General features: G+C 40.5%; 1 protein-coding gene across 1 annotated transcript; it reads left to right on the top strand.

The window, feature by feature from the left end:
- The first annotated feature begins 667 nt into the window (after window positions 1-667).
- Window positions 668-7,408, top strand: Ack-like (activated Cdc42 kinase-like). The gene is made up of 2 exons (XM_022843872.2): window positions 668-3,300; window positions 3,873-7,408. Exons 1-2 carry the CDS (start codon window positions 1,570-1,572, stop codon window positions 5,208-5,210), a joined length of 3,069 nt encoding a protein of 1,022 aa, XP_022699607.1. The 5' UTR covers window positions 668-1,569; the 3' UTR covers window positions 5,211-7,408.
- Window positions 7,409-12,590: the final 5,182 nt, after the last annotated feature.

The following is a 12,590-nucleotide window of genomic DNA, read 5'->3' as shown; positions in this document are numbered from 1 at the left end:
TTTTGACCTAGGCGAACATCTTTATATAATAAATGTTGAAAATCCATCTTTTGAGATTCACAGTACTACACAGCTTACTTTCGGACAGAAAAGACTATAGTTGGTTTGTTATGAAAACACAGCGCAAAATGGCTGGTTTCATTATGTACGCCTCATGAATACAAAAAAAAGCGGAGCTCGAGGAATCCGCGCCAATTGTTTCGCGATATTGATAAGTAATTCTGATATATACATATCGCGTATATGTCCATAATTATGATTTTACAAACTACTTCTTGCGAAACAGTGTTGTTTGCATGTGTCTTAAGACACCGTCGTCGACAAGATGTTATTATATTGATATGATCCGCAATTCGAATTTCCGGTATTTTCATGCTTATGAAATGTGGAAACAATTAGAAAGCTGAAGATTGTAGGTCCTCGGTACTGTTGAGAGACAGTCAAACCCTGTAGAGACACATTACTGGAACAAAATTGGTAATTTCTATGATTAAATTGCTATTAGACTTGTATTTACATTGGTAACCTGGTGTCGGTAGCTCTCACTAATGTATTCGTAATAAATTCTGATACCTGATTTGATTAACTTATATTAGTTACAGTTCGAGCACACTGCTTTCAACAACCGTGTCATTGATAGATGAGAAATAGAGAGACAAAATGGTCTATTATATTGGTTTATTAGTTTTGTCCGCAAAAAACTAAATACAGCGTTCATTACACACATTTCAAATGCAGTAAAATTCGAATCTCTTCTATTTAAAATGTTAGCTTATAAAAATCTTTATAATAAACAGCTTTACCATTTTTGTACTTTTGAAATATTGGAAATTAATTTAAATGACTGATATATATATGTTTTGTATTTAAACAATTCATATCGTTTTAATTTATTATTTCAAAGATGTTCTTGATAGGCAACCATCAGGACGGTCATAACGGGACTAGAGAAGCTGACACGTCCCTTTGTCATTCGAGAAGAGCTACAGTTTTCGTGACGTTGGGTTTCATTGAAATGCCACAAGAGGGCGCAGCCGTCTCCAAATATGGTGAGAACAACCCAGTTTCAGCCAGCATCAAGAAGCCACAATGTCAATGCACAAAGTACTCTGACTGGCTCGATATGAGAAGTCGTCTGCTAGCTTTTGTTGGCTTCTTCGTTTGTTTGTTGACTGATTGGTTAACAGCTATGAGGTGTGCTTCTTCCATTTGGTGTTGGTGCTGCTCTTTGGCTTTCCTAGTATTGCCGCTCCCGTCGCTGTTGTCGTTTTAGCTGTCGCTGTTTGGCTGTCTGGCTGTCGTTCGGTGGGTTAGTCAATCTTACTGGGTCGAGTGAGGTCGCTGTAAGCAGCGTCAACAGAGCCCGGAAGGCCCATACTAGATTTCCCCAGGGAATAGTTGTCATAGCATTTTTTTAAGTGGACAAATGCGCCGACAACGTTTTCATCGTTGTGTGGTGAGTGTAGTCAAATGGTAATAGCAGGCGTAAGTGTTTGGCGCTGATATGGTGGAGAGTAGGTGTTTTAAGAGCGTCAAGCTGTAGAGGGATCATTGGACCTAAGCGACCCCATGCGCCAGCAGTGTGATGCTTTCGCAACAACGACGGCCAGGCTCGTGGTGACTATGAGCTCAACAGATCCAAGCCCGACGCTTTACGAGTTGCTAGTAGAAGCCGAGCTCGCTGACTACTACGAGCACCTTCGCGCGGGAATTCTCGGCCTTCAGGTTTATTTTCCTGAGCAACTTAAGCTACTCGACGATCGCCACCTTCGTGAGTTGGGTATGACTAAAACCGAGCAGCGCCGGTTACGTAGATATGTCGATAAACACTTCAGCAACACAGGATATCTTGGAAAAATTCGCCAATTCCTAATGGGTAAGCAGTTGATGCCGATGGACCGCAGGGAGTCAGCCGAGTTTGATGGAGTAATGGGTGAAAGTGAGCTTTTGAGGACAAGTGGTTCCCCACAACCGCAACCCCAGCAACACCTTATTCCACGCTCGCACATCATTCTTAGCGAGCAGCTGGGTGCTGGGGAGTTTGGGGTAGTACGTCAAGGAGTTTGGATGAATCAACAACACAGAGTGCATGTTGCAGTTAAGTGTTTGGCTCACGAAAGGCTACATTCAAATGCTCAGGACTTCCTCAAAGAAGCTGCGATTTTGCACAGTATTTCTCATCCAAACATTGTCAAACTACATGGTGTGGTACACAGTGGCCGAGATCTTCTACTTGTCACTGAACTCGCGCCTTTTCGCTCGCTTCTGGAATGCCTCAAAGAGCCTGGTCTTGCCTTGCATTTCTGTCCACGGACACTCTGTACCTTCGGCTTGCAGATAGCAAAAGGAATGGCATACCTTGAGAGTAGACGGATGATTCATCGGGATCTTGCTGCGAGAAACGTACTAGTGTTTGCGCGCGACCTTGTTAAGATCAGCGATTTTGGATTATCGCGAGCTCTTGGCGTTGGGAAGGATTATTATCAGACTAACTTTAACGCTAATCTAAAGCTCCCAATTGCCTGGTGTGCACCGGAATCAATTAATTTTCTGAAGTTCACATCTGCTAGTGATGCATGGGCGTTTGGGGTTACTCTTTGGGAATTGTTTAGCTTTGGTCAACAGCCATGGCGAGAATTTAGTGGGCATCAGATTTTAGCTATTATCGATGAACCTAATTGTCAACGCTTGGAGATCCCAGATGCCTGCCCGCGAAATATCTTTGCTATTATGCTAAATTGTTGGGCTCATGAGCCTAGTCACAGGCCTAGTTTTACTCAATTGGTAGGATTTATGTCCAACTCTCTGCCCGATCAGGTGCAGGCTCGGCGTAATTCGCAAAATACTCCCCGCCCACAGCGCGACGCTCTTTTTTTCCAGCAAGGAGATCTCATTACTGTACTGGACAAGAGTACTCCAGAGCTCTGGAAGGGATTTTGTCGTGGAAGTGTTGGTTACTTCCGCGCTTCTGCGACAGCCCCATTCCTTAATCTTAATCAACCACGATCGCCTTCCCTAGAGCGGGCGGAAGGTAACGGCCGACAAAGCAAGCCAAAAACGCGTCGTCCTCAAAGAGATTCAAGTTCGGATATGACTCCTCTGCTCCGCCAGTCACTCACAGAGGATACTGTACACACACCTCCATTTAGTCAGCTCAATGCACCAACTTCAGTAGAAGTGGCTCTGACTGCACAAACAACAGCAGCAACAGCTGCATGTCCATCAGTACGTCATGAATACCATGAAATCAGCGACGATGACCTCAGTCCATTTGATATAGGTCCGCCCCTATGTGACGATGTGAGTATATTCAGCCGGATTTACTGTATGATTTACCATCAGTATTTTTTGCTTATCCAGAGACTTATGTGCGTTTTTAATTTGCTGGAAATAAAGTAGCAAAGTATGTACTACTGGATAGCTTCTACGAACGAAAAAAAATTCAACATTAACTGTAATACATACCTGTGCATACCCATTTCCCTTTAGTTTCACTTTAATGCCATTTGTAGTACATAGACAGTGCTACGCCTACTCTGCTGTACATGCAGATAGCCTGAAACAAACATTTTGGTCTTAAAATACGTTTTAGAATAAGAATGTTTGTCTTGTTTATAAGTTTATAGATATGAGACTATGTTTAGATTCTGATGTTCAGAAAAATATCAGTGAGAATTTTTTTAAATTTAGAAATGCTGCAACTCTTTGCAACAGATCTCGCACACCAGCTTACAATAGTTATCCCCTAACTACGTGGCCTTTAAAACGAAGAGATAACTAGACTGGTTTGCTGAAATACGGATTTATGCGGTATTTTATATCGATTATTACTTAGGTACTATATGTTTCATGCACTCGAGTTGTTATTTTAGGTGTTCCGTGGCCTAGAGGAAACGGAATCAGGAACACTAGGGGTACGTGTTGCAGGCAGTGGCTGGCAAGCCAAGGAAGGCAGTACTTCATCGGCCTCAACTGTCATGGATACTCGACCATTAATAAAAAGCCGAAGTCCGGGTCACATTGTTAAGCCTATCTCACCGACAGATGAGCAAGCCTTGGATACTGCTATCCACATGGCGAAGGAGATGGCGAGCCGTACACTTCAACAAGCTCAACAAAATAGTCCTTTGGCCACTCCTACCAGAAAACATAATGGCCCCCGCTTCTTTATTTTCAATACGAAATCATCCCAACAGGACAAGAAGCACTTTTCTGAAATGCTCGACAACAGTAAACCGCTTCAGGAGGCTTTGCCCAGGGAAGTCAATGACGTATACTCTGCTCTTGTTGAGAAGGGTGAAATCGGCTGCAGTCTTGAGGAAAGTCCACCAATGGATTGGGTTTCTGGATCAGGTTTCTCAACACTAACACCTAGTGGATTTACGGAAGATATTCCTCCTCCTTTGCCGCCGAAGCCAAAAGTTGCCGTTGCCAATCCCGCCACCCTGCGACACCACAGACGAATTCATCCCTTAATATTACCCGGCTATGAGCTTCAAGACGCCAACAATAATGACACTCTTTCAAGGTCATCAGAGTCAAAGCATCTTGAGTCCAGGAGCATGTCGCAGACTTTGCCCAGGTTACGTCCTACACCCGAATTCTTGGGGCCGACAAATCTGGCGAACATGCCTTCAAGAAGTAGTGAATCTTTACCAAGGACTCTTAAATGCTTCAGGTCATCAGAGAGTCTTCCTTGTAAGCCAGAAGCTCATTCATTGGGACACGAATCACTAATGAGAACGCTGCAAGCAACCTGCTGCGCACTCCCGACTGGCAGGTCATCGGTGCCTGATGTGGAAATTTCTACAGATGCTGTTGATTTTGCTGTAGAATATAGTGAGTTGGGCGCTAAACCTAAGAAAAAACTCGACCGTCACGTTAGTTGTGAAGATCTTCTTGATTTTAGTGCACCTCGCGCTGCTGCCAAACGCACTCAAGGGCGAGAACGCGGTGCAGACTCAGACGAAGTACACATTATGCAGAAGGTGCTAGCCAACGAAAACCTGCCTGCGGAAGACTGTCTCGATGCGTTAAACGTGGCAGGGTGGAATGTACACAAAGCAATAAAACTGGCGCGCCTTCGATGGCTGCTGTCACGTGGAGAAACGCCTGTAGCTAAAATACCATTTGCAGAGACGAAAGCAGTCTTGGAAACAACCGGATGGAATCTAGAACAGGCAGTACAAGTTATTATGGGTCCAGTTTAATTAATTGTAGTGGCACTCACAGGAATTGGACAGGGATTATGTGGCATGTATTATAGGTTATTAACAAATTGACATATGTTGCTGGTGGCTCATATATTGAGGGTATCGCGCACTCTTTTTGTGGGGCTTTGATGTGTACAAGGCGCAATATTCATAATGAGCTGCAACAGATGAGCCTTATGCGTGCGGTTAGACAAGTATTGTTAGTTAAAGCTACATTTTTGTAATAAGTTCGGATTTACCTTCGAAATACATAATTCGTTAGGAGTCTGTAGAAGTTTGATACTGTCAAGTAAAAAAATGCTTGAACTGCTCAAATAAGTAGGTATAGTTATCAGGGTTGTTATCACAATGATTATAAACTAAACAGTTCTATACAGGTGAGTATTCGAATTGTTTGGAAAATACTAATTTAGTTTGTTGCGACCCGGATGGAATTGAGTCGAAATAGTGTGCCAAGTAGAATAGATTGTGTGGGATTGAACATGGTATATGCTTAAAGTTATCTAAGTCATCCGTAGACTTTGCCTGCCATTAAGTGTACAAAAAACATGAACGTATCACTCCAGTACTATAAAACATTGTCCGTATGTTTTCTGTTGTATTAGAAGCTTGTAAAACCCATGAAATTGATTCATACAGTCTCTTAGATGCATTTAATACTAATTATTACATTTTTAGGCTAACTATTATGACTCACTCGCTTTATTATCAATCACGACATTTTATATTTTGTTGTTTAACGAATACCCCTGCACATACGTATGCAGTTTAACGTTTTCCGCTGTGTGCGTGAGGTACGGATTTTATGCAGACATATGTTATAAATGAAAATGTCTTTATGGTGTAATTCTTACGTTTGTTAAACCAAACTGAATGTGAGCGAAAATGGATGCTGTTGCCGCTTCAAAATAAAAATTTCCTATTGCGTGCAAAGCAATGAGATGTATTGCAAACCATACTGTGATCTTGATGTATTCAGCTGTTATACGACATTGAAAAACGTATAGCAATACAAGATGTTCTGAAAGTGAAACGCTAGGAATGAACTCGCTTGATGAGTATGGTTGGCAGTATATCTCGAGTCCGCCACATATTCCCAGCAACTCTTGTTTCATAACGCGCAATTTGTCTATGTCAATTTATGAAATTTTTTACTGCGACATATTAATGATCTCAAGCTGGAGCGCAACTGCTTCGACAATAGAAAGTTAGAAGGTGAGGTGCGCTTTCGAGTCGCAAATTATTACGTGAAGTGTACCGAATGCCGTCTGAGTAATCGACGCAAATGGCAAGCTATATAAACAAAATGGTAAATATGCTTTTGAGACAATAGTGCATTAAAGCTATATATATATATATATATATATATATAGTAGAAGGCGAAATGATTCGCTGTAACTTTTTGTTGATGTCATACATTAAAAAGGGATAGCTTTGTGTCTAAGAATGAGCATGTTTTGTGGGTTTGCTTTTAAAATGTGGATTTGCTGTACCCTAACTTCCATAAAGTAAGAAAAGCTAAACAGGACAAAAATATTTACAGCTCATGCACATATCAGTGAACAAAAGTACGCAAAGCATGAAATCTCTACATGGGCCAGACTTGTAGCATAGAACTAATAAAAAGCTTTCTTCATCTTATTACGTTGGACTCTGGGTGGACTACTAAAATAACTGTGAATGTGTTGAATCCCCTAAGGGATCCAGATCCACATTTGCTTGTTAATTTCTCTAGGATATATTCATCCATTTAGAGCGGCTTGTAACAAAAAAAGACTGTTAGAAAATATAAGTACCGGTTAGCACAAAACGTATTCGTGATCCTTTAACGTTAATAATAGCCTTTAATAGCTTGTCAAGGTCAAGGCATAATAAGAGACTACTTTTTCACACTCGATTAACGAGTGTTACTGGTGATAGGCGTATGTTATTTTGTGTCGCCGTGTTGTGTCTATGTGGAACGAACTTGGGGTAGAGAAATAGTGCTATATGTTGTAGTTTAGCATTGATATTTACAGCTCTGGAGACGCACTGAGTAATATGTAATGTATTAGAATGTGCCAAAAACTGTACGTACCTAATATGCTATACTTAAAATATAACAACGATGGGTAATAAAATAATTATCAATGTCATGTTAGCAGTGTTGGGAAGAAACGTGACTAAATAAACTGCGCAAGTGTTAAGAAAAAGCATTCTATACTTTTCATTTTCCTAATCCTAAGAAGTGCAGATAAATACTTCATTAGGATTTGCTGCGGTCTGCAACTGACAAACACGTGTCCGCGTAGAAAAGCTTCACAAGTAAGTACCCATTTAGGAGCCACAACGTTGCCATCTATTGCCTCGCATAAGAGAGGCTAGCAATGCGCGGACCTGTTAGACCCAACCTACTACACCAGAGAATCTTCCAATATTTGCCTGTCTCCTAGCCGCAAGAAAAAATCCCGCATAGATGCAGAAGAACTTTACCGTGATTCTTAGCAATCGTAGTTTGAACGTAACTAAAAAACCGCAGGATTTTTCGTGTAAAACTAGAAAGCTCTTACATACTGTGTGTATAAGGTAAATATGTAAGGCGAAGAACACAAATGGGATTTGCATATGAGCTAATTGTACCCACCGACTGAGGCTCCGGAGCAGAAGAAATCCGATAGACGGCGAGGCAAAGCGTTCCTTCTCTACGATATCAGACCATACGTGCCACGGCCACAAGGACGTCAAAGAAGTGGTCTTGAAAGAACTTCAGTGAAAGCATGTTTTGCGCTCAAATACCATATTTGCTAAATCTCGCACCGACTAATCACTACTTCTTTGATCAGTGGCAATCTGAATTCATAGCAATGCGTTTGACAAAGAAGAATGTTCCGTGCAGGACGCGAGTTCAACACCAAACTTGAAGATTTCTGTCGAAAAGGAATAAATAAATCAGGGTTCTGGAAAGTGGTTGCAAATACGTGATAAATTGACTCGTTACTGAAGTCCGAGTAAAACCCTGCATTTTTGTCGAATAAACCACCACCTCTGCTTGTGTAAGAGTCCAACACTAACGCGAACAGCCTCGATTCGTTTTACCGACAGAGTAAAGTTCCATTTGTTTCTTGGCAGGATACGTGCGTGCGGTCTCGAAACATAAGAGTAATAGAAGTGCGAGCATCTAAAGATACAGCTAAACCAGCTTGTTTAAAAGGTGATCCTTGTGAAGATATATCGCGCAAAATGATGCAGAATTAAATTTTAGTTCCGGTGGTTTAATTGTAAAATTAACGAATCGCGAAAAAAAGGAAAAAGAACTTGTTGCTGAATAAGGCATGCTCATGTTTAAGGAACAACAAGCAGGTAGCGCCTCAGCGACAGTAGTACAATGATGCGTTGGCAAAGCTGTGCGAATTGTTGAACAAATACGGGTAACTATTGGCGTTGTCAGTGTCGGACTTTGATCCGCTAGTTAAGTCCGACACAGACGAATTTTCTGGCGATAACTTAATGCAACAGAAACAGTGTAGACTTAGTTTTTGCGGAGGAAGGCATTGCGTATATTAATAAGTGAGGATAGGAAGGCTGGGGGGTATGGTTCGGCCGTTTTAATCGCTGCACGTATTAGCGGTATTTCTGGTGAAAAACAAGAACGGATAATTCCAGTTGGTTAAGAAAAATGCATTTAAGCTGATCGTCTAGACAGTCAAAATATATTTCTCGTTTCCGTTAACTGATGATACATGGTATGCAGTTCGGAATAAACAGCATTGCCCGATATTTCAGATTTCAACAAACCTTGGATCTGTCAACCTGCTTGCTTTCTTGACACGCGACGCGGTGTTTTAGCTGGAAATTTTAATTAGGTGGCTAGTAACATCACTCCACTAGTCCGACGAATATATCCATCGGCGGCAGCATTGTATTCCCATTTGACGAGGACAGACAACAGCTAACAAGAGTATAGCTGAAACATATCAAGGAAGTACATTGAGCAGCGACATTTTAACAGGAAGATTAGAAACATGATCATTTTTCATGACGAAGAGAATAAAAACTTATTTTTGTTTGTGGGAGGATATGCAGTCTATAACAGGAAATTTAGGATCTTTCCGGATATTTGGTTTTAGTACCACAGAAACTAAGCGATTTCTACGAATGTTTTTTTTCAGGCAGTTCGTGAAATCATATGCTTCTATCTCGACGCCTCTTATTTTTTCACTAAGTGAAGCCCAAAGCGTGCAAATGCACCCACGCGGTTAAATAGGACATTGGATGAACCTGCGCTATTTCGACATAGGCGAAAATGGGTCATTATATGACGAAACTGTAAATGTATGGTCGTCCGTTTACAATAGTATTCGACTTCTGTTTGAGATTGTGTTCAGAACAAGGCTTACGCAGATGTGTCAAGTCCTAAACAAGCAAGCAAAAGTGGGACTACCAAAGAGGAAGACGCTGGAGAGAGTTCTGATAAGGCTGTATATAGCTTGAAGAAGTTGTGTATATAGGTAGGTGTCTTAGATATTAAGTTAATGGCTAACGTCCTGAAAAAGGAGCAGAGCAATCCGATGGCGCAGGCGACAAGGTGGCGTGGTATAAGACTTCACCTTCGATACTGATGTACGATGCTGAAAAGTTAAGGAAGTTTACGGTAACTCCGCAAACAAAAGGTCACTCTTCACGGTTGCACACGTCACTGGAAAATCTGTGCAATGTCATGGAAGAGCTGGTCGTCATGGAATTGAGACTATGCTGACGTGAACAACATTGGTTCCCAAAGACAGCGCTTCACGTCAGGTAACACATACGAGCTTGCAGGACTGAGTGCGTGAAATGCCGCACCTATCGCAACTCGATTATTGCTCAATGATTCTTAATAGAGCGGCAAAAATTAATTTGATGGTCTGCTCAAACATATGAATGGCTGTTTTATTTACATTGCAGAAGCAGAAAGAGCAATACGCCTGTGATAGTCATTCGGCGACTTCTAGTAGAACCCATTAGAAAATCGACAAATATGAAGTCTAAGTTCACTGTCTTATAATAATCGCTGAAGTGCTGCCGCGCAACATGTATTAATTAACACACACAGACTTTTTGGCTTTTTCAAGGTAGCGGTTGACAATGAAAATAACATTGATGAGACAACGCCGTAGAAGCATTTGAAGTTAATTTAGTGCGCAGACATTGACAGGAAGGTACGCACTTACATAAACAGGTGATGATGTCTGCAAAATATTTATAGAAAAAAGTTCACAGAGCAGCCTACTATTATCACTATGGTGTAGTGCAACAAAACAGTGAAAATCCGCATTTCACTAGATACCTAATTGATTTAAATTTACTAGCTGAGTAGTTTTTTACTGGTATTACTGGGAGTTGGCTCAGCGAGTCTTCTGTCGAGGAATAGATTGAAAGCATTGTCAAGATATCAAAGGAAAAAGCGGCAGCACCAGTGTAAAAACTGACATAGTCAAAGAACGTACAAAGCTGATAAATTTTGAAAAAAAAACCTCTCGATTTCCATTTATCACTTCTAATTTCTAATATTAAATTTGCTTATAAGAAGTGGAGAAACAATAACTTACATATATAACTCTATAGGGGATAAATAACCTAATCCTAAAAAAGGCTAGAGGGTTCGTGCAGAAATCCAAAGCATCCAAACCGGTTTCCTGTGTCGTTATTGACGTTCCCTTAGCACTCTTAATGTAATCTACATTAATCATCGTATTTCAACACCGTTTATTAGATGAATAACCTTTGATGATGGATCTTTTATATTGCCACATAGAAAAATTAGTGGATTCACATATTAGGTTTTTCTATTTATGTGCCATAGAAATAAGGCGCAAGATCCGGAAGAGATCAAATAGAATATCACTTTTTACAAGACTATAATCTCGGTTTAGATCTGCTTAACTCAGAAATAATAAACAATAGTTAGCCTTCGGCTAAGTTTTGGGGATGATTTTCGAGCCTTCTCCGCGTTTTTCCGTGTGCGTGCATTCTACATAAACTAAGCCTTCTTGCAGTACCAAAGGTCTTGAATGAACGTGTTTCTGAGATTGATTGCTAGTAAGTCAAAATCCGGCGAGTGGCAAGTTAGCGTATGTTTGAAAAGCTTTTTCTTTAGATCTACAGACTTTTTTCGTCTTACTGGATTTTGTCCTGATGTTGGGTCCCAGGATAGGTCCCAGGAAGTGAAAAATAAATAAGCTTAGTACACCGACTTTTGCTGAAGTCGATATTCGTCGAACTGGAAAAATCGATAGGAATGCATTTTTGGCTTGAAGAAATCTTAAATGATGTAAGACATTTTTGGCTAGCACTCTGGCTGCAGTCCTTGTGTATACCATACCTATTCCGCGTGCTTTTGGCAGGTCTTTGACCTCGGCAGAAGACGAGTACGAAATATCGGAAGCACCATTTTACAATTTTTTTATTCGAGATGTCGATGAAAATGTCGAAAGTCTAGGTGTTGAGCGTACCCATGTTTAAAGCCCGAACTCATAATAAAATTTATCAGTTGATGTGAAAAAGATGACACATGCCATATAATGCCTTACCATACGATATAAAATGAAAGAGCTGAAATAAACCTGCAGAATTTTGTTAACAGCTTTATTAATAGTCACTATAATAAATTGCAAGATGTCTCCGTACACACAAATATTAAACAAATGGCGAAGAATAACGTTTTCTCTAGCTCACAGTGGCAAAAGAAATTATTGTCTTCTACAAATGAGCTAGCATCAATGCACTTCGACCAAACAAATCATGCAAAAGTGGTCTTGAAGGTCTTTTAGATTTTATTGAAAATTAGCAGGGTTTCGTATCTGCAATATTTGCTGATACGAAAAATTATTCTATCGGATTGACAGAACAGAACTGATCTGAGTATTTGATTTTTTTTTAAATGAAGAACTCTGAAGTTTACCAAAGATAATCTGTGAGAGTCTTCACTGAATAAGATAGAGATAGCTATAAGACACAAAAGACTGTATGGAGACTACATTGTGCTTTTCATGTATTATATCTAGTTACATTATTTCTATTTTATATAGACCGCATGTTTAGTCACGACTCGTTGACATGTTGAAGTGCATACACGTCTTGTACGCGTACGAAGGAAAGATATGGACGCATTATAGGTATTTGTTGGAATGACAGCTATCTAGAGGTGTCGAAAACGGAATGGTGCGAAGATGCCTTATGAAGTTTCGGCAAAGCAGTAGAACAGGTAACCGAAGCTGCCCACTAGAAATGGCGCTGTTTACTTTTCGAGATAAATAATAACTCTTCCAAAGCATTATTATAGCTTTTCTTGGGTTTGCACAACCCCTTAACAAGAGTCAACAGTGCGTTGATTATAGCGAACTTACTAAATCTAAAGTG

This window comes from Varroa jacobsoni, unplaced genomic scaffold (assembly GCF_002532875.2).
Source record: "Varroa jacobsoni isolate VJ856 unplaced genomic scaffold, vjacob_1.0 scaffold_114, whole genome shotgun sequence".
Lineage (NCBI taxonomy): Eukaryota > Metazoa > Arthropoda > Arachnida > Mesostigmata > Varroidae > Varroa > Varroa jacobsoni.
The sequence above is the reverse complement of the archived record's forward strand: the minus strand, read 5'-3'. Positions and strand labels throughout refer to the sequence as shown.

What these genes read in the sequence shown, in the direction of transcription:
- Ack-like (XM_022843872.2), top strand. Translation starts at nt 1,570, where the DNA reads ATGCGCCAGCAGTGTGATGCTTTCGCAACAACGACGGCCAGGCTCGTG. An exon ending in GTCCGCCCCTATGTGACGAT is followed by an intron (nt 3,301 to 3,872) that starts GTGAGTATATTC and finishes TTGTTATTTTAG; the next exon opens with GTGTTCCGTGGCCTAGAGGA.